General features: G+C 46.1%; 2 protein-coding genes across 7 annotated transcripts in view; one reads left to right on the forward strand and one right to left on the reverse strand.

The window, feature by feature from the left end:
* The window catches only part of SLC25A13 (solute carrier family 25 member 13), a 99,019-nt gene extending 97,514 nt beyond the window's left edge, over window positions 1-1,505 (forward strand). Inside the window, exon 18 of the mRNA XM_074150208.1 lies at window positions 241-1,505. Within this exon, the coding sequence (XP_074006309.1) occupies window positions 241-430 (190 nt within the window). The 3' untranslated portion in view covers window positions 431-1,505. The remainder of the gene's footprint in view (window positions 1-240) is intronic.
* A 2,548-nt stretch (window positions 1,506-4,053) lies between these two features.
* The window catches only part of DYNC1I1 (dynein cytoplasmic 1 intermediate chain 1), a 169,164-nt gene continuing 150,887 nt past the window's right edge, over window positions 4,054-22,330 (reverse strand). For all 6 annotated transcript variants that reach the window (XM_074151118.1, XM_074151115.1, XM_074151117.1 and 3 more), the window contains 2 exons: window positions 19,330-19,455; window positions 4,054-4,164 (listed from right to left, as the gene is read on the reverse strand). In XM_074151118.1, coding sequence (XP_074007219.1) covers window positions 4,054-4,164; window positions 19,330-19,455 — 237 coding nt within the window. The remainder of the gene's footprint in view (window positions 4,165-19,329; window positions 19,456-22,330) is intronic.

The following is a 22,330-nucleotide window of genomic DNA, read 5'->3' on the forward strand; positions in this document are numbered from 1 at the left end:
CTCACAGCAAAGAAGTTCCTCCTCATGTTTAGATGGAACGTCTTAAGTTCAAGTTTGTGCCCGTTGCCCCTTGTCCTGTCACTGGGCACCACTGAGAAGATCCTGACCCCCATCCTCTTGCCACCCTGGGTCTTGCTATTACACAGGGCACATTGCAAAGGCTTTGTAAATCCTCGTGCAGCCACACCGCGCTGCTTCGACTCTACGAAAATCAATGTCTTGTTTTTTATGATTTTGCAGAAAACCAGCGGGGTCGGAGCCAGTCCCCAAGTCCAGGATCACGCTCCCTGCTCCTAACCCTGACCACGTCGGCGGATACAAATTGGCCGTCGCCACTTTCGCAGGGATTGAAAACAAGTTTGGACTTTACCTACCTCGGTTTAAGCCATCGCCACCTACCTCAAAGGCTGCCGCAGCAGTAGCACCCTAGGTTTATTGCTGTAGGGTGGGGTGTTTTTTTTTTTGTTATTAGTCGGGAAAGAGCCACTTTTCTAATTGGTTGATACTTTTGTTCCTTTTGCTTCTCAACATTTACCAGTTCAGCTTCATTTGAGTTTTAAGGCGATTGTCATCTTCATTGTAATCATTTGTCTTTGTGCTTCCTTAACCAGATCACTGTGAAATTCTTACCAGTTGTTTTAAGTTCGGGGACCATGAATGTATTTGTCCGCATCCGACGCGTGCCCGTGTTTGAGAATTTGAGAAGACACTAATTTTAGGTTCCGTTAATTGGGGAAGGGGGTAGAGGGGAGAGCTGTGGAGCAGATCGTTCTCACGTCAGGCAATTACCGGGGCTGATGTCGCACATCGGGGGGGGGGGAAACTCAGCGGATACTGGCGGTGCTCCCGGCGGAACCACCCGGGCTGAGCGTATCGACTGGATCTAAACCCCCTGCGTGGCTGTAGAGGTCGGCAAATCCCAACCCCGTGCCCAGGTACGCCAGGACGGCTCCCGCTTTTTAACTCCGCACACGCACAAGTTCTGCTCCTGCGTTGCGTTACGAAGCTTTTACGTGGAACGTGGGGTTTGTGGGGTGGTGGTTGTTTTTTTTTTTTTTTCCTTCGTAACGGGAACCACATTTCTAACCGTCTAAGCCGCTCTATTATGTTACTGGTATCGAAACGCTCAAAGGAAAGTGTTATTGTCCATAGTCTTTGCACTTTATGGCAGTACTTCTGGCATCCTGCTACACACACGAGGAGATCTCCTGACTGGGTGCCTCCCTGGGGTTGCTGGTGTCCGGAATTCAGTTTGTAAATGCACTTCTAGAGTAAAAACGCTGCTTGTTTAAATAACTGCAATAGAAAAATTCATGCACTGTATCAATGGTACCTGCCTTAACTGCTGGCTTGTAATTGGCAAATAGGTGGTTTCAGATTCTTATTAACTTCATGGAGTCAAAAGAGATTAAAATACTCTAAAAGAAAAGATTTTACTTAATTTTTTGGTGCCTTGCACAGTGTTTAGAGAATTATGTATTTATGAAGATAGAAATAAACCTTTCAAACAGACGCACACATGGTATTCTCTTACAGCAACAGAACGAGGGCTCGTTCAGCTCCCGATCCCGAGCCAGGGTGAGGTGCAGGTGATGGCCGGACGCGAAGGCTCTAAAACCACCTGCAGCTCGAGAACAAATTGCCCGACTTCCCCTGGGCAGAAAGGGCCTCTCTTGGTGTCGGTGTCACTGGAAAAGATACATTTTTCCTCAGTCAAAACCCAGGATTGGAGTAAGCTGTGATATTTTACTTTTGGGAGGGGGTTTAACGTGTTACAGCCAGTCCGGCTGCCAGTGTTGTCTGTGGTACCTCCTGAGACCAGGGACAACCTGCTTTCTCCCTCTCCCTCTCCTCCTCTCCTCTCCTCTCCCTCTCCTCCTCTCCTCTCCCTCTCCTCCTCTCCTCTCCTCTCCTCTCCTCTCCTCTCCTCTCCTCTCCTCTCCTCTCCTCTCCTCTCCTCTCCTCTCCTCTCCTCTCCTCTCCCTCTCCTCTCCCTCTCCTCTCCCTCTCCTCTCCCTCTCCTCTCCCTCTCCTCTCCCTCTCCTCTCCCTCTCCTCTCCCTCTCCTCTCCCTCTCCTCTCCCTCTCCTCTCCCTCTCCTCTCCCTCTCCTCTCCCTCTCCTCTCCCTCTCCTCTCCCTCTCCTCTCTTTTCCCTTCCCTTCCCTCCTCTTCTCTTCCACTCCCTCTTCTACTCCCTCTCCTCGGGGTGGGGTTGGGGGCCCACAGCGTCGGCTGTGACTGTGCGGGTGCGGTGTCGCTGCGGGTGGGAGGGGACGGCATGGGGTATCAGTGTTGTACCGTAACATGTGGAAATACTGAGCTGGAGATCACGCTGTTACTGTCTGTGGGTCACCGTGAAATTATACTCTCAGCCTGATTTATGTTTTGAAGTCACCGGTGGAATGGAGTCGTGGCAGGAGGAGCATCTTGCAGTGTCACACACGGGAAAGGGAGGGGAGGAGATGACACCTACCTGCAGCTGCACCTTGGAGCCTGGCTTTTCCTGGATATTAGGAAAAATTTTCACACTGAAAGGGTTATTGAACCTTGGAATGGGCTGCCCAGGGAAGTAGTGGAGTCACCATCCCTGGAGGGATTTAAAAGCCGGGCAGACATGGTGCTGAGGGACATGGGGGCTTTGTCAGTGTTGGGTTGATGGTTGGACTCGATGCTCTGAAAGGTCTCTTCCAACCTGGGCAACTCTGTGGTTCTGTAACCTGTGAGCAGGGACCACACTGGCTCCAGCAGCTGCCGGCTGCTGCCTCCCAACCCTCTGGATCTGAGTCTCTCCCCAAGGGGCGGCTCCTTCCTTTCAGAAATGGGGGGGGGAGAAGGGCAAAGCTGCCCCCTTGTATTACTCCAAAATTACCTGGCAGGATTTGTGGCTAAGGCTTGTCATAAAACTTAAACTTTCTCACTGGAAGCGGCCAGTGCTGGACAGTTGAGATTTTAGGCTGGAGCCCCTCTGCTGTGAGGACAGGCTGAGAGAGCTGGGGGGTTCAGCCTGGAGAAGAGAAGGCTCCGGGGAGACCTTAGAGCCCCTTCCAGTCCCTAAAGGGGCTCCAGGAGAGATGGGGAGGGACTCTGGATCAGGGAGGGGAGCCACAGGACAGGGCGGGAAGGATGAACCACGCTGCAACAGAAGGGGCTGGACACATTTTATTGGCAACACCAGCGTCACAGGCGGGAACCACAACCCTCCGTCAGGCTGTTGGCGTTAACAGTGACAAGGATCAGTGACCGACTGTATTTGAAATACAGTCACGGTGCCCAGGAATAATAGGCAGCTTAAAAATTTAAAAAAAAAAAAAAAAAAAAAAGGAAAGGAAAGGAAACTCATTCCATCCGCTCAAGGCAACCTTTATGGATCTTACATCTTAAGCACAACTGATGCACCGTTAATTGTGATGTGGAGGTTAATGTACCCTCTGCAGCAGCACAGACAATGCCGGTCTCTCGTTACGCACATGCTTTAGGATCGTTTATTTTAATGCTTTCAAATAAATATGTTCCATGCAGCACACCGCAATAAATAAGGAGCAGCGACTTTCGTATAGTACATCCATTCATAATGTAAGTCACCATGGGAAACACCACATCTAAAGCCTTTGGCCCGGGCCCATACAGTGAAGCACATACATCTGCACACAATCATATCTGCCTTCATATGGATTTAATAGCGCTCTGCCAGACGGGCAACGCCAGCACGAGCTTAACCAGGGGTTCCTAGCTATTAAATGCAGCTACTAAGTAGTTAAAAGGCAACAACTAAACCCATAAAGGGTTGATTTGTCTTTTCTTCCTCACCGGTCAGACAGAAATATAAAGTATGAGAATGCTCTGGGTATCGTCAGCCCCCGTGGGAAGCAGCAGCGTGATGAATGCGGGATGCTCGGAGCGACACTGGCACGTTACACGGGCGGCGAAAGCCACGGCAGGACCCACTCGGACACGGGACACCGGCGTGCTCGGCGGGGGAAAGCGGCTGTCCTGGCGACGGCGGGCACTGCTCCTCCTCCTCCTCCTCCTCCTCCTCCTCCTCCTCCTCCTCCTCTAGGCCGACAGCTCCACCGCCCCTTCCTCCTCGCTGTCGGCCCGGTTGGCGCGGATTTCCACCAGGGTGCGAGCGAAGCGGGTCCATTCGTCGTTGTGGGGAAGGGCCAGCTGGGGGAGAGACCCGCAGGGAGTGAGGAGAGGGCCCCGGGAGGCCGGTTCCCTCCCTGGCCCAAAACTGAGGCTCCTCCTTTGAGGGGAGCCCCTGCCGCAGCTCTGCAGGGCGAAGGACGGGGGCACGGACCTCACCAACCCACCCTGGGCTGGAGACGCTCTGAAGTGCCACCGAGCTCCCAGGACAAACCTGGTGGCTTCCTGCTCGATGCCAGCCAGAAGGTGGCAGAGAAAAAAAAAGAAAAGCTTTATCTGCTCAATTTTAAGGACTAAAGTTTCTGGCTGGAGCCTTGTCATAAAGTCTACCCTTCGGTTAAAATATTTCAGATTTTTCCACACTCAGTCTCTCCAGGTAGGCACCCGCATGTGGAACTGGCCTGTCTCAAGCTAGGGGGCTGTCCCCCACCGTGCCCGTTTGCAGGACCCGGGTCCATGGGCACAGGGAGCAGAGCTTTTACAGCACCGCACTGAAACCCTTCCCCTGGAGTTCATTAAAGCTCTTTGCAGTAAAATCGCAGAATCCCAGAATGATACGGGGTTGGAAAGGAACCCTGGAGATCATCCAGTCCAACCCCCTGCCAGAGCAGGTCCACCCAGAGCAGGTCCCACAGGAACGTGTCCAGGTGGGTTTGAATGTCCCCAGAGAAGGAGACTCCACCACCTCTCTGGGCAGCCTCTTCCAGGGCTCTGCCACCCTCACAGGAAAGAAGTTCCTCCTCATGTTTAGATGGAACTTCTTATGTTCAAGTTTGTGCCCGTTCCCTCTTGTCCTGTCCCTGGGCACCACTGAAAAAGACTGGCCCCATCCTCCTGACACCCACCCTTGAAGTATTTATAGGCGTTGATCAGATCCCCCCTCAGTCTTCTCTTCTCCAGACTAAACAGACCCAAGTCCCTCAGCCTCTCCTCGTAAGAGAGATGCTCCAGGCCCCTCATCATTTTGTGGTCCTATAAATACATTGCGTTATTTTTGTTACCCTCCTCTACACTAAGGAATCCCCAACTACACCAAATACACTCTAGAGGCAAAGTTCCAGCCACCGGACACTGCGTTACTGCCCTCATTTTCTCTATCGCTGTGCAAGAGCCGCCTCCGGTTAACACCACCGAGGTTTCTGGTGAAGAGCTCTTGAACACGAGGCTTCAAGAGGGACGTGTCATCCCAACAGCTGAACTTCCCGGCAAAACGCCTTAGTGCTACGGCAAAATAACAGTGCGGTCGTTGCCAGCGGCACCCAGCGCGGCCATTTCCAGCAGGTAACGCAAGCTGGGACCCGCATCGTTTGAAAAATAAATCAATCAATGCAAGCGGTCTTCTCAAACTTTGCTGTCATTAACTCCAATTCCAGCAAACGCCAAGGAGCAGCCAGGGGAACCCCCCGCGTGTCTCCTGCCCTCCTGAAGCCCCGCGATCCTGCACCGAGTATAATATGAAAAAACCAACTCTTTCCAGATATTTTGCAGCGCCTGGAACCGAGAGAAGAAAAGGCGGCCACGGCCGGGAAACTGCGGGGGGTTTAACGAACGGCTGCCCACCGCGGGCACGGGAGGGCTGGGGAGTGAGGAGGGAGCACGACCGGCGCTAACCCAGCCTGCGGCCCCCAGTACTGGGGCTGTGGGGACCGACTGCTCTGAAACCACCCAAACTGCCCCAGAACGACCCCCGTTCGGCACTGGAAGGCTGTGGGTGCACACGGTGCTGGAACACAGTCCTGGATCTCAGCATCCGCTCCGTATCTCATCCACCCAGGAGTTTTCCAAGTGTTTTGTACCTACCTTTGCCCCTATGTCCAGTATTTTGGGGGAAAACCACAGCAGGTGATTTAAAGCTTCCCAGGTGCAGTGGGGACAGAACAAGTTGGGCTTTTTGTCTGTCGAAACACTGAATATAGAATATTTCAGCATTTGCCGAGGCTACAGACCTGTGTGAAAGCCACCCCGGCCCGTGGTAACCAGTGTCGCTGCACCCTCAGGGTTTTCCCTTCTTTTGGCATTTTTCTCCTTCACTTTTCCCGGGAACAGAGGCAGAAGTTCAGGGAGAGGGCAGGGATCCTCCCGTCACAGACGCCCCCAGCCCAGCGATTGCCCTGCTCCTATCCCTTGCGTCCCGAAAGATGTGATTTCTTGGGATGTGCCCGGCGCTATCGTTTATCAAACTCTTGAATGAAAACACGAAATGAGTCTCACTTATCCCAAGCAGTAAAATCGTTACGGCGGAAAAATATCCTAGGGCAAAGGACTTACTGAATTTATTAAAGCCTCATTTCTCCTTGTCTTTTAAAGTTCTGAACGGCACGATATTGTATTAAGCGGCTGAAGAGGACAATATGTCATTGTAAAGCAAAGAAAAATGAAATATATTAATGACATTGAGATAATTTAATTTCTTTTACTCCACAGCACGGCCACAGACGAACAAAATCAAAGCCCAGCCTATTAAAACAACTCGGTACCTCAAATTTGAAGAGTCTCCCCACAAATTACCTGCGTTATCTGTAACAGCGTTAGCAGGGCCTGGGCCGATTTTAATGACTCGGTTCACAAACCAGTAAATGCCTGGAGAGAACCCCTTCAGCAGAGAGAGGGACACGTTCGGTCACCACACGCAATCGAATTACTTCGAACTTGGTCTTATTTTACCTTGTTTAATCTCAGGCGCTGCGTCGCGCTTTCGAGGAGGGGCCAATCCTGCTAATAGGCTGTTAGCAGAATAAACCCCTCCAATACCAACTCCTCGGGGATGCGGAGGGAAACCCTGGCAATCATGAAGCCAAAGGAACATGGGACTTTTATTCCCACCCTGCTTCTTTCTGTGAAGGCCCCAACACCGAACCACCACAGCTACACACCAAAAGACCACAAATAAAACCGAAAGCATCCGCACATCCAAATTCTGATCTGAATTCTGATTTTCAGATCATTTAACACCTTCCAGTAACATTTGCTCTTTCAAGTTAGGTCTATTAAAAAAAAAAAAAAAGAAAAGAAAAAGGAAGGATTTTGAGAACAAAAAAAAAAAAAAGAAGCTTTAAATGTTGCTTTTAAAGGAATCTATGCAGAAGGTTGAAATAAGATATTACAACATATTTCAAGATTTCCCTACATTCCCCTCCTCTCCATCTTTTTTATGGCTGAGAATGTTTCAGCTCAATTTGTCCAAATCTCTGCGTACCTTCAGTTTCCCTGAAAAACCACTTTCCAGCAAATGAATTATTCATTGAGGATATTTCACTTTATTCCTGGCTCCTCGCCTTGCCTGGAGCCTGTAAATCTTTGGGATGGGAACGGAGAAACCCTTCCTGCCTTCGCCCCTCCAGCCCACCTCTCCTCCGAGGGCTGGGGACCCTCAGGAGGAAGAAACAAGATGCAATTTCAGGAGCAGGAGCCTCCACTTTGGAGGAACCAGTGTCCCGCATGTGTCAAAGGGAGCACGGTCATCTGTGTTCAACTCACTGCGTTTCCTTCTAATGACCTCCTGGGTCAATCTACCTGTCACCGAGACACTGGGTCATAACCTGCAGCACCCACCACCGGTGAAAATATTGTGCAATCCCAACCACCAGGTTCATAATCACGTTATTTTTCATCTTCACCAGGAGTTCAGACGCCTCAAAGCAAAAATATTGCTGGGAAGAACCTCTTCAGCGTTGGGGGTCATTCTCAGGGGATGAATTTTTCCAACCAGAAGGGTCTAGAACCGCTTCTAACACACGTGTCCCGTGGACACAGGTATGAAAGGAGACCCTGAAAATGAACCCTTAGGCCCTGGTAGGGAATGCCCTGCTGAAGCCTGAGGTTCTCAGCTGGTCCATGAGACTCTGGTTTCAGTTAGAGCCTTGCAGCCGCGGTCCACAAGCCACTCCAAGGGTGACAGTGGGTCCCACGTCAAAAATCCGCAGCACGTTTTGTGGAAGCCCAATGCTTTCTTATTTTTGTGTATAGAAAACCTTGTTCTGACCTAATTCGATGGGTTTCTACAGTCACCACGGCCCGAGAGAACCAGAAACTTCCCAATGAACACACCTTTTGTTGTCTGGAGGCAAAGGCTGATCTTACTTCCGACCATCCTGTTCACTCCTCTCCGCTTCAACACAGCCGGGTTTGCAAAAAAATCTCATATCCAGCAGGGGAAAAGAAAAGCTATATGAAAATTCATGTTCCTCCCATCTCTAAAATACTCTCCTGCCATTATAACTTTTGAGTAGGGCAAGTTCAACACCCTTTGAAGAGATAGCTAATTAAAGCTTAGAAAGTATTCAGATTAATTTGAGTTTGTGGAAAACAGTAAGTCTGGCAAACTAACTTCAATGACTAAAACCTCAGACTCCACACTAAGTTATTTGCGCATGTGGTTTATCACCATTTTTATATTCTTTCAGTTTAACGGCACCATCAAATAAAGGGAGCTCCAGGCAAATATCATTTTAGCCATTTTCTCCAAGCAGAATTTCTGTCAGCCTATATTGCCCATATCACCCTCTAAAACAAAGTGCTGTATTGAAAAGAAATCTGCTGCAAATACTCTCTGCAATGGATTAACATCTGAATGCAGTTATGACACTGTAGGTAAAAATAATTGTAACCATTATGAAATATAACTACTCCAGCTTGATGTTTTCTAAGAAGTGGAAGAGACAATCGGTCTAATTTTTCCAGGTGAAAGACAGCACTTGCAGACTGAGGATCATAACACCTATCTAGGAGAAACAAGAATTATAGCTCTGCTGCTCTGCTTTAAGTGACTGATCCTGCCTTCCAGAGTTCAACGGATGTTTTATCGCTGGCATTGAGGTGAAAACAGACAGGTAAAGGTAAATATTAAATACCCTGATGCACACACACAGAGCAGGCCCCGCTCTTGCCCCCCAGAATCAATCACAGACCGCCTTTGAGAGTTTTCTCAACCTATATGGGTCTTTTCTTTCTTTTTTTTTTTTTTTCCCCCTGAAAAAGCCTATATTTTTCCAGGCAACACCCCTATGCCACACACATGGATGGAAGCAAAGTGGGAGGTAACACGCAATGCAGCGGCCACCAAAGTAACCGAGAGCACCCTTTTCACATCACCGAGGTCCCACCGCGTTTCGCTCCTGGGAGAGCCCAGCATCACCGCGAACAATGGCTGGAACCACTGGCAGGAACCCAAACCCCACACACTGCCTGCAGATGATTTTAATAAGACACAGTGTTTAGACCACAAAGGATACACTCCCGAGTAGCTCTATATATATTTGTTTACTTAATTGAAGGGGTGGAATGCCATAGGCAGCATAAATACGGCATTTATTCTACGCGCAGCAGTCAGTCTAGTGTCACAGACACAGTATACGCCACCCTTCCATGAAGTTAATTACTTAGCCCTCATCTAGATTAATGTCTGTTGTGATTTATTTCTTTGCAATTCACCAGCAGGGTCTGATTTAACTAGTGCTGCCATAGTAAAAAGAAGACAAAAATATTAGCTTATATGACAAAAAAAAAAAAAGCAGCTTAATCTCAAACAGAAACTGAATCCGTTTTCAGCAACCTTGGAGTTTTTCTCCCAAGGAGAACAGTAGCTGCTGAATTGTTACATCGTTAATGGTAAATTATGTTTTGAATACCAAGCGAACAATGGTGTTATTTTAATAATTTATGTGCAATGTGCAAAGATACACTGCGTAAGGGCCTGCACAGGAACTCAAGCATTTGAATGCCCATTAATTCTTCCCCAAGCGCAGTCCCCTCTGTCTGCAGCGGCCGCCTCGATGCCGGTCCAACAGGAGCCCAGGCTAAAGACTATAAAGCCCATAAATTATGCATCCGTGACACACAACCGCATGTCAACAGAGCATTACGACTGCAGACTGCAACACTTCAAAGATAGGAAGTGTCAGGGTTAAAACTCCCTCAGTCTGAGCATGGTACTCATTTTGTGTTCTGATACTGTCTTTAATCTTTGGAAAAAAAGAAGGGAAAAAGTAAGAAACAATAAAACCTGTGCTGGAAGCAAACACCAATTATGGAAAACTTCAGCCTGAAGGATTAAAACTTGACAGGGCACATGGGAAAGAAAACAAGGAAGGAGAAAGTATCTTCAACTGTAGACAATGCTCCAGTTCCACCTATATCAGGGGTGGTTCAGGCTCCCCTGAATTAACCAGAAAGACCGATGTCCAGGCTATCAAACAGATTACGCGTCCCTCAACTGATGTATCAAAATCCTGCACTTGATATCAACCACAGAGGATCAACCATTGAGTCATCTTGACTCAAGTCATCTCAAGATGACCAGTCATCTTGAAAGAGATGACCGAAAGGTGAAATTCAGATTACTTTTGTCCCCTTAGATCACCTCTTACTGTTAAAATACAAACATTAAGCTATAACCTTATGGCCTGTTCTTTATAAAATCACAGAATGGTTTGGGTTGGAAGGTCCTTAAAGCTCATCCAGTCCTACTCCCTGCCCTGGGCAGGGACACCTCCCACCAGACCAGGGTGCTCCAAGCCCCATCCAACCTGGCCTTGAACCCCTCCAGGGATGGGGCAGCCACAGCTTCTCTGGGCAACCTGGGCCAGGCTCTCACCACCCTCACAGCAAAGAATTTCTTTCTAATATCTAGTCAGGAGGAAATTCTTAAGCAGACCAGGGTGCTTTCACCAGTCACATTGTGGGGATCCTCTCCTGTGGATCTCCTCAAATCATACTTTCAATGGCAGAGACAGCTGGCCTGTTTAAGTCCTCGGAAATAAAAGAGATTTAATATAATTAATCAGCTTTGGGAGCAGAAAGAGCCACACTTCAGAAAAGCTAACCATTTTGCTTCAAAAGAGGTGTTGCCCCAAGCAGCAAAGTCCTTGTGGTTCCTGCCTTCCCACCCCTCCTGTAATGCCACCAGGTTTTTTGCATGAGTTTCAGGACATTGAGAGCTTGGAGCTAAGGGACCAGGAGAATTCCTCCTCTACCAAATTATGTTGTCAGTTCTCCTCATCGCACTAGAAAGCCTAAAAGTACCGAATGGATCAAAACTAGAAGGTAAGGAGCCTTCAACCTATGGCTCTTTCCAATATCTACATATTTTTTTTTGCTGACAGCTACGTTGTTGGGAAGAACTGTCCCATCATTTTCACATGAAATCCTAGAGCTTCAGCAAAGGTGAAGTTCAGCTGAGTGAAGGACTATTGCCCCAGGGAAGAAATAGATCAGGGTGTCTTCAGCTCAGCTCACTTCCTTTTCCAAACCAAGCAGGTCACATCCACGCCGTGATTCACCCCAGGAAATCTGGCAGAACAGGAAAAGTAAAGGACTTTTTGCCACGGCTTTTCTGGTTCCCAGTTGGCAAACTCACCCTCTCCAGAAGTAGCCCATGGACCGCTCACAGATTTTTGGTTTGCAGGAGAGTTGTTGGCCTCCCGGAGACTTTGTACACAATTCCATTATGTGCCAAAGCTCATCCATGAAATAGCAGGGGTTTGGTTTTGTTGTTTGTGGGTTGGGGTTTTTTTTCCATTTCAGACAGACTTTTCCATCACTTTAGGCATTGGAGGATACATTTCACATTTAAATTAAACACCAAATATGGAATTTTAGCCACTGAATAGGATGTATGAAGGCCCAGAGTTATCCTCAGTTGATATTTTAGGTTTAAACGTTACTTTCCAAGTCACAAATTAAATACTTTTTCATGTTCAAAACACAGACCATTTTGCAAACCATAAAAAGAGATTGAAAATATAGTTAAGGATTCTCAAAATGAAAACTGCTACTGGATGTGACAGGTTGAAACCACAGAAGCATCACGAAGAAAATTAATTATACAAAGCAGCTCTTGTTTCAGAATTGTTTTAACACCACAACGATAACACACAAATTCCAATAAATTTGCAAATTGCTGCACACAAACGGAGCTTAGACTAAATTTTGTATTTGGTGCTTTTCCCCTTCCATCCTCTCTGTTACTTAAAGCTATGGACGTTTTTCAGCAACACTTCTTTTTACATCAGAAAGGGGTAAAAACTTTGGGAGAAAATACCACCCAACAGACCGAGCAGATATTTAAAACACATATTCTCTGACACTGTGAACAGGCATCGGCTTCAGCTCTGTCTCCCGCCAGGATGGGAGATGCAGGGATGGGGCAGACCAGCTAAAGCCCCGCTTGGCTTCTGCTGCCTCAGCCACAGCTACCACAGAAAGCCTGGAGACGGATGATCTTTTCCTCTTGAAAGGCTTTTGGGAGAAGCTTCACTGAAGAATGAAGCCACCAGTAGTGCCACTGGACGGACTGGTATGTCCGACCTGGAGCCTGCCTTTCTCCTTTCTTGCCCTTTATAGCATTTTCCAGCTCAGGAGGAAAATACCAGCAGGAATATTGTCACACACAGCTCTCCCTTCTCCCCCCCCTGGCCCCGCGGGCTTTACTGTGCGAGAAGGGAACGATCTCTTCCAGCTTCTCCTCTGCCGCTCTCATCACTTCGTTATCTGAGTGCCTTCTAATCGTGCATTAAGCGACATGATTAACTCCTGTCACATGTGGCTTGTTCTCTCTGATCCTCTCTGCAGGGGGAGGATCTGGGCCTTTGCAGGGGAAAAGGAAACACACGTCAGCTTTAAAAGTAGTCTGCAAATGAATAAAAAGGACTGGAGCCAGATTTTTGTTGGTTGGCTGACTGGGTTTCCTTAGGCTTTTTTATTTCCTATGATGAGGAGTTGAAGAATTCTTACAGAAGATATTTGTATCATATTGGAAACTCATGTCTTTTTACCCCATGAAATTCCCCAGGGAGCCGGTAAGCTCTCTCTGGGCAACTACTGAAATATTTCATCAGAAGCAACTGGAAGGTAAGGATAAAGAATCAATTACGGTTTTAGGATGACTGTTGAACGCCCCCCCCCCCCCCCCTTTTCTGTCTGTTTTCACTAACGCCCCTTTAACTCCACTGTCTGATCAGCAAATGAGAGAAAGGGCATCTTCATTAAAAATCTGGTACTTCCTCCTTCAGTTTTAACAAGTGATATTCTGGTAGTAAAATGAAGGGGAAATTCACGTTTGTTTACATATATATAGTGAAAGAGAAGAACTCTGTCATTACCAAGACCCAGCGTACACCATGGCATGAGCAAGAGTGACACCAGGCGGGACCCACAGATCCATCACATACAAGGAGGTCACCAAATCCTGCTGACAGGCTCCAGTTTGAGAGGTTCTTTGTCCCACTGTCCTTTACCCGCTCTGGAACTTCAGCATTCTAATCATTAAGAGCATTCTGCTAATTTTTTGACTGAAGTGAGTACACAGCCAGTTGCAGCCATGTGTGCTGGTGGCACAGCTGGTCCTCAGGTTCACTAGTTGTCCCCCTCCAGCCCCAGGTACTCCTGTCTCTGTAAGTACATGAGCCATCTACGTTGCCACCAGGCTCGGGCTTCTTTGGCTAGCAGCCTTTTTCTATAGGCTACTCTCCTGTCCCAGTAGCCCAGACCCACATCGTATCATAGAATGGCTCGAGTTGGAAGGGTCCTTGAAGATCTCTCTCCCTGATACATTCTATGGGTTGATTTTTAAAAAAAGAGGGGAAATGATTTTGAGGTCATCTTTTAAACAGCATGGGTTGTATGAAGCTGCTGTGTCAGTCAGAAGGCCGTGACGAAGGTGATCCGGAAGGGCAGGGAGGCAAACCCGGGTAAATTACCCTGCTTTGGGACAACAGTGATGCCCCGTGATGTGCAAGAGGTGGCGGGGAAAGGGAAACGCAAGGCCCTGGACTGGCGCTGGAGAAAAACAGCTCCAACCCCCAGCACCCACATCAGTGGGATCATGGCTCGGTTCTCCCTCTTGAGAAGCACTTCCTTACTAAAGGTTGTTATGAGGAACCCAAACCTCCACTCCAGCTTATTTAAGTACCAAAATAGACTGAAAGAACAAGGTGACTCCCATCCTTTTCCATTTCTTATCAGAAATCCCATGAACAGGAGAGTTCAGGGGTACTCACAGGCCTAAGTGGATGCATTTCTGTCTCTGGTTGTAGCAAAGCCCTGTTTTACATTGTAAAAGTATAAATAAATGCTTGGTTTTAACTTATCAACATAACATTGTTTTTCTACAGGAGAATAAACCAGTGCTTACATAAAGACCTCAAAGCATTCACAGTAACCTAAAGTAATGAATATTGTAATGAGAAACACAAGGATTTAGGGTGATAATGACTGGACTTTGCTCTACTTAGATCGGCTCACCCCCTATGGAGGCTACCAAAGCTTAAAGATTTTATCACCCTAGTAATCAGCAATGGGTAATGGCCTTCATAAAACACAGTAATTAAATTGACTGATTTCAAACTAGTGCATTTTTTTCATTAGGGAGTTCTTATTTAACCTACTTCAAAAATCCCTTTGTGAATACTGGCTGTATCAGTCAAAATTCAAATGGCGAGGGATGAAGAGCTTGTTCTGGTCAGTATTTCAGTTATTCAAGTAAAAAGCTGGAATTCCTAGTATGCTGTCATTCTCTCTTTTTGGTTTGGTTTTTTTTTTTTTTTTGGTCATCTCTAAGAGCTTCCAGTTTTAAAAGTCTCTCAAGACTGAACATTATAAAACTGGGGGCAGAGGGGAAGCAAATCAAAACCTTAGCTCTTTACATTTTCCAACAACTAAAAGAGATTCTGCTTTGTTAAAACATGCTTTTAAATTTTTCCGAGGCCAGTATTCCAACCTCCCTAGCAAAAATATCACTGGTGAAATTCAGGCACTGCCTCACAATCTATTTAATTATCCTTTATGCCTGGATTGTGTGTGTTGTTGTAACTACTGTATCTTACTTGATCTTTGAACGCTGTTGAATAAAACCTGGTTGTAAGCACAACCCCTTATTATTGCTCAAATTTGCCTTCACAATACGTGTGCGAGCCATTTATCTGTGTTCCAAGAATACTTGTAACTCAACACAGATTTTAAAATAAAATATTTTATGGCAAGTCTCAACTCTGCTTCTGTGGCAAAAACATTTCCTAACTCAATATATGCTCTACAGGAGCCTTATGACAGCAGAAGTAAACCTACTGGAAAATCTACCTGGATAACTACAGGACACAAAACCCAGTTTCATATTTCTCTTTTTCTGGGCTACAGCAGGTTTCAACTGCACAAAAGAGACACTGGATCTGTTTTCTGTATGAAATCTAGAGTGAAACATGGGGATCTCGAGATAGGAGCACAAAGAACCAGCCCTTCCCCGCTCTACCCAGAAAAAAATACGTGACTCGATACGTGAAAGTTGGTCCCAAAGATGCATTTCTGTCTGTCCGGAACCCTAGGAATCCCCAAGCAGCCGTTAAAGGCTGCTGAAATCAAAGGAAATTGTTGGATATTCCTCACTGTACCCCTTCATCCCCAGACCTCAGACAGTTGCCAGCTCCTCCTTCCCATGTCATGTCCTTGAAAACGGGATATGGGGACTAACAGCCACTGCAGAGCAAACGGGGAAGCACGCAAAGAACAAGCCCTAAAAGGCCTTAAGGAGATACTAACTCTGAAACCTAACAAAGTCGCACAAAAATAACAGGATTCTGATTTTGCTGCAAGGAGACGAGGACAGAGGCAGTAACTGTGTACAGAATCCCAGGTAACTGCTTCCTTTGGGAGACTGGAAGACCTTTCCTTACTTTTCTCTAGTTTAATAAAATAATGCACTCCTTGTGACTACAGTGGCAAACTCTCCAATCCCGTGCTGCAAAACTTACTTTATATTTTATTACAATCACATAATAAATCATGGATTTAATTTCTGTCTATCTATTCACGGCACAAGCAGAATATGACCTGGAAGAGATTAATGGGGGGGGGGGGGGGGGAAGAAAAAATGGAAGGTGGATGAGAAGTTGCTTCTTTCGCAACCAAAGGTGCAAAGAGCTTTCTCAGTAAGCCAAGGTAAGCAACAAATGGGGTTGTTAGAGAATATTTATGACAGCGGCAACTGTGTAACATCACTGAAGCATGCACAACGGGAGCAGGCTTTCTAGAAAATCTATCTCCGAGAGAGACACGCAGTTAGGTGCAACTATCAATCACCTGGGCAGGTGAATAAATCTATAGGCAGCAGCCCATGTTCTCTTGGACCGTACAGAAAACTTGCTGCCCAGTAAATAAGCTGTAAAGCCCCAGAAGCTAAAGCACATTATACACTCTATTACAATAATAATATCTCAACTACTAGATCGGCAAAAGTTTGAATACTTTGTTCTTACAGAGTAAAAGTGTATTTACAATGACTGGTTATATTCTCTGGTTAAGTTATATAGGTTTAAGATCCCACCACACTGAAACAATCAGATTTTTGTGTGTTTGTTTGGGTTTCTGTTTCATTTTGTAATTCCCATTCTTTAAATCAGTGGTTACTGATCCACAAGATTCACATCTATGTGGACTATTTAAGTCTCCTCTCCCCTGGAAGTGTGTGTGTAACTCCCATTAATGCTAATGGGCATAAAGCACACGCATGAGGGGAAAATAGACCCCTCACTGTGAAAATAAATGTGTTCGGTTATTTTCAGACACGATGCTGAAATCAAACAACTAAAAGTACATACTCTAAGGAGATAACATTGTATAGCCTAACTGAAAATGTCACCAGTCTTTTTAACTCCCTGGTCATGGACCCTGCCACGTCCTTCACGTTTGTGCCCTTTCCTGTGCCATAAAACCTATGACTGGGTAATGTATCAAAAAGGGCCAAATCCTAAATTCTTACACAAGTGAAACAGCCCTGACCTCCCCCTCCTTGCCTTCACAAAGGATAAAAGGTTAGGCCTCATTTTCACTTAGGCCATACAATATTTTCTCTTTATACCATATGGGCTAATAGCAGCAGTAAACTTCACTGTTCCCGATAACAGTTCCTTAAAACTGTGACGAATCTACCAAAGTAAAGATTCCTATCACTTGAATTTTTTCCTTAATGATTTGATACCCTGGTGTTTTCTGCTCTGATCAAAATTCATGGAGTCCATTCTCCCTGTTCAAACGGGTAAGAAAATTGCTTATATAGTCATGTGAAATTCAAAGATACTGCGCTTTATTATAATACAAATATAATCACAGGTTTTTTCTGACGGAACCAACGTTTTATGAATTTACAGCTGACCTAATGCAGTACTGGGAACAGACATGAGAAAAGAAAGGTTTTAAAAAGGGTGCATTGGTGTTTTTGGTGAGTGTATTTAGGGTCTTTGTAAAGCAGCCCAGTGACTTTCTAATGCGAGTAATCGCACCCACCTTCCTGAATCAGAGAGATGTACCCTCAAATAAGTGGATGCTACTGAGTTACCATCAGGGGGATGAGTTACTCCAGTGATGAGCAGCAAAGTATCAGCTGTGCTGGAGAATATATGAGCACCCTTCTTTTTTAAAGCAGAAACAGCCACTAAGGACACAGCAGAGCAGCTCTGGTGGTATCTGAAGCTGCTGAAGCCCAGGCCACCTCTCCTAAACTTGGTACAGGAGTTACTGCAGCGACTGACAGTGCAAAAACAAACCAGGCAACACATTAATGAGCTCCTTCATTCGTTACAGAGGAGGAGGGGTAGCAATGGTCCATGACCTGTCAGCAGCTGTGTGGATGGACATCCCTCTGTTTGCCCCAGTGTGTACGGAGGTGAACTGGAGACGCTGGGGAACAGCAGAACACTTCATGTAGCACTGATCCGGACTCACACAAATAAGCACCACTGAATGACTCTCTTTTAGTTTTCCCTTTTCAAGTAATAGAAGCCCCTCTTCCTTTCCGATCTGAGTGTATCACCGTGACTCATTCTGCAAGTTGAAGTCTCATTATAGTATAGAGGAAAGGCCAAAAACTTAAATGTTACTTCTTCTGCATAGGACACTAAATCTATTTTCTCCTGGGTGAGCTTGCAGGGATAAACAATGCTATGAATAATTTGGTGTATGATATGCAAAAAGCGGCATTTCCACAGCCTGTCTAGACTCCCAGACAAGATCAGACTGCGCTGTCATCAGAGACGTTTCCACAGCACGTCCTATCACTTGGAAGGCAACCCCCCCCCACACACCTTTTTGGAACAGTCATGCAGAAATGAAAAATAAATAAAAACAGCCTGACCTGCCAGTGTCACGGTGGAAATCTGAACGCAGTAACCTCAGACAATTTAGAAATTACGCTAACAATACGGCAAGAAGTTTCAGCAAACATTTGTGAGGAAAGGCAACTCCTGCACAAGTGAATACAATCCAAAAATATGAGTCATGCACAAGCAATTTTGCTATGGGCCATAAAATCACTTTATGAGAGTTACAGATAATTCTGTATGTATTCTATAATGTTTCCCTACTGTGTAGAGATGGATATCTCCGTATCCTATCACAGATAATGATGGAAAACAAATTCCCTACATAAAAGCTGATTGCTCAGAGATTCACCCTGAACTGCTCCAAAGGGTTGTAATGCTGACAGAACACTTTATACCGCATTCATCAACAAAGAGGCAGATTCCATCAGTGCCAAACATGCTGCAGTATAGATGATTTTTGTAAGAGGTAGCGGGGTGAATGGAGAGCAGCCTTAGATATAGAACACGCATCCTGCTGTTTCTCAGCACCTACATTCTCTTCATCACACACACACCTACCATCCTCTGCAAGGACACCTCTCATTCCCCCCTGTTGGCACTCTTGCACATATTCAGACACATTCAGCAATATTCAGTATTAAAAGAACAGACGTGTTCTGTACATGTCATGCTGAGAAAAATCTACAGCATTACGCCAGTGATGAAATAGTAGTCACTAAAGTATATAAAGGGTGAACCCTTCAGGACCAGCATCAGAACAACACAGGTTCTTTTTGCACCTCTATTTTCCTCTTTATGTTCCTTTGTAACTTTTTCCAACTGTACCCACAGAAGCATTAAAAAAAAAAATGTTTTAAAAACACTGAAAACTTTCAAAAAAAGACCTCTCTCATGAGACTTAAACTAGTTAACTCTTCTGCAAGGTAGCTTCGTGACTAACGCGCTGTTGGCAACCCAAACGCAACAGGGACTCCATCTGGCTGCTTCTTTGGAGGTGTCCTACTCGTGTGTTACCAAACCTGATCTTTCTTCAAACTTGGATGCGGCACTCTCCAGGAGCCGAACTTTAAAAAAAACCACCCCAAAACAAGAATAATACCTCTCCAACGTCATAGATCCATATGCGACCTTCTGAATCACCAACTGCCACCTCCTTCCCAGCCTGGGCCCAGCGGACACGGTTGAGGGCAGAAGCTCCTTCTATGGTGACGCTGGCTGTGGGAACCTGTCGAAAGAATAGGAACAAGGAAGGACAATAAAATCACGCTGCCTGCAAAGCCGGGGGGTCAGTTCTGAACATGCTGCTGAGCTGGGTGAGTCACAAGTCCCTTGGCATTTCTGGAAGTAACACACAATCCTCGTTGCGGGGGGGGGAGAAAAAAAAGGGTTCATTGTTTCTTCAATCACATGTGCTAAAAAGAGGAAAGAGTAAGAGATTGCTTGGAATGAGCAGGGAAGAGTTTTCCACAGTAAAGGGCTATAAATGAAACCGTTTTTTTCCCCTAAACCTCAGAGACAGGCGAAACCACATCTGCCTCTTTCCTCAGAAGTCACCAACTTACGACCAAGAACCAACTGAGTGTAGGACCTGACTTCCGACCTGCTCTGGCTCCTGGCCTCCAACTGGGGCCCAGGTAACCTGACGGTGGGCAGATGCATCCCTGTAATTCGTGCTGACACCACCTTTAAATCCGTATTCGCCTCTGCGGTGAGATACAGAGGTCGAAACTCAGGTATTACATCAGGAAAGTCCTGAGCTAATCACTTCGGGGCCAGGACACAGCCAGAAGTGAGAACAGCTGAGCTGACAGTTAGGAACTCCTACAAAATATTCCCACAATTCTCTTTTACATCCCCAGGAGGTAAATTCTGCTTTAAATACATCTGGATGCTGCCTAATTTCCAAGACCTCCTCCCCACCCCAAGTCAACCAACTTAACAGGCGACCCACAAGAATACATAAAGATTCTGGTTGATGCGTGGGATGAATAAAGTGATGAAGATGATCTTGGGAGAAGCATTTGTAATCTACGCTGGAATGAGGGCATCAACAGATGCTGCAGGAGGAAGGAACCGTGTGGGTGTTTGTCCCAGATCGGTAGATCACTCAGTTGATTTAGGTCACCTCGTAAGACAAATGCCAGTAACCTGCAAGCCTGCTAACGCTCCACCCAGACACCTTTAATGGGAGAACCTGCCCCAGCAAAGAGCCTGTAGCTCAGCACAATGGTCTTCCAAACAAGGCTTTTTAGGTCAGGGCAAAGGGGACAGGAGAGCTGCAAAAGCAGCTCCTCCACCAGAGCCATCTGTTGGAACAGGTCTCGGGCACAAGAGGGACAAGGGAAATGTCCTGGGATCTACAAATGGAGGTGGACTTGGAGAGCAGTCCAGGCAAGAAGAGGGAGTTGTGCAGGAACCAGAGTCTGGGCTGCCTCTGGAGGAATGACAGGAGTGACTCCTTCTGTCCTCGCTGTCAGCACGGTGCAGCAGATGCAGGGAGAAAGCAGCTTGAAGGTGGTACGAAAGTCTGCTCTGAACATTGACAAACTGACAGGATTAACAAAAGCCAACATTTTGCCGGCTTCCTCACAGTTCTCTGGCTGTAGCTTTGTATCGTAGTTGTGAGATAGGTCCAAAGAGCCAGGAGAAAAATAATTTTAAAACAAACATTGAGTAGTTCCCATGCCAATCTCCTTCTCCTCAGCTCTAACGCCTTTCACAGTGTCACACGAGATGAGTGACAGTGGGAAGCTGGACCTCTGCAGACCTCCTGAGACCCTGGTTACAGCCACAGGGTGTGGGCAGCCAGGCAAGCAGCAGGACGAGGACTTGGACCTGCCTTGTCCCTCCACCCCTGGAGACACCCCGCTCATCCTCCTCCTCCTCACTGACCCTGACACACGGCTGCGACACCAACCTGGCACCTGGAGCACAAGGAGCCACCCAAGCTGAAGCACCACCTCTGCAAAGGGCTTCACGGTGGTGTCCTGAGCCCCACCATGAGAAATGCAAGAGGGTTGTGCTGGCAGAACGATTGAGAAATGATGCAGGACAGCAATGAGAAAGCAGACGCTGCCTTTCCTTTAAAAAGTCATTAAAATGCAAATAAGCCGCCGGGCTCATCTCCCCATCCTGCAAGGCCTAGGTCCTGTCCGAGGCAGCATCACCCCAAAAAAGCTGGCACCCTCTAAGCCCCCCGTCCCCTCTGCTCCTGCTGAGAGTCGACGGCCCAAACCTGACACAGCGTCATCGAGCCATCATAAAATCACAGCAGAAAACAAGCAAGTTTTATTCCTGAGATCACCAATTTCTTAAAAAAAAAAAAGAAAAAAAGAAAAAAAAAAAAGCTATTTTAATTCCAGCCAAAATTAATTTCGTAACATTTGGAAATGGGTTTCTTCAAACAACAACTAAATGCCACGTTTCAGGACTCATCCACTACCCAGCTGTTTCTCAGAAAACTGTAGATCAAAGATACTTGTTTCATATACAAATACACGCTGCGTATATTGAAGGCACTCAATTTTCACAAAATCTTTCTGAAGGCTGAAATACATAATTCTAGAGCTGTTTTTTTATATATATGTATTTGTTAATACAGCATTCTTTCAGTGTTCCACAGAAAAACAAGCAGCACGCATGCCGCAGACACGAGACGCAGCCCATGCTTTTTTTCCAAAACCCGATGGTTTTGTAAAATCCTGTTACTATTCCACAAAGCCATGTAACAAAATCAAAAAGAAATAGTGAAACAGCCTTTAAAAATCTAAATAAAAAGCCTTTTCTCCAGTGATACGGAGAGAAACACAGTGAAACTGTAGTATCTTAAAATAGATTTGCCTGCTCTCTGCAGTGATAGGTTAAATTACACATGCCTATTTTAGATTTCAAAGATAAAGAGTTTATTTTATAATGGTGGCATTATGTTTTTAAAATCACATTTGAAATACTTTATAAATTCTCTCAAGTTGGTGCTTGTCAGATTTTTAACGATTCTGAAACGAGATTTTAACAGGTAAGATTAAGAAAGATGCAGTTAGGAAAACCTGCGTTATAAGAATATACTTTTTATTTTTTTTTTACTTTTATTGCTTACGTAG

This window comes from Numenius arquata, chromosome 7 (genome assembly GCF_964106895.1).
Source record: "Numenius arquata chromosome 7, bNumArq3.hap1.1, whole genome shotgun sequence".
In the NCBI taxonomy this organism is placed as follows: domain Eukaryota; kingdom Metazoa; phylum Chordata; class Aves; order Charadriiformes; family Scolopacidae; genus Numenius; species Numenius arquata.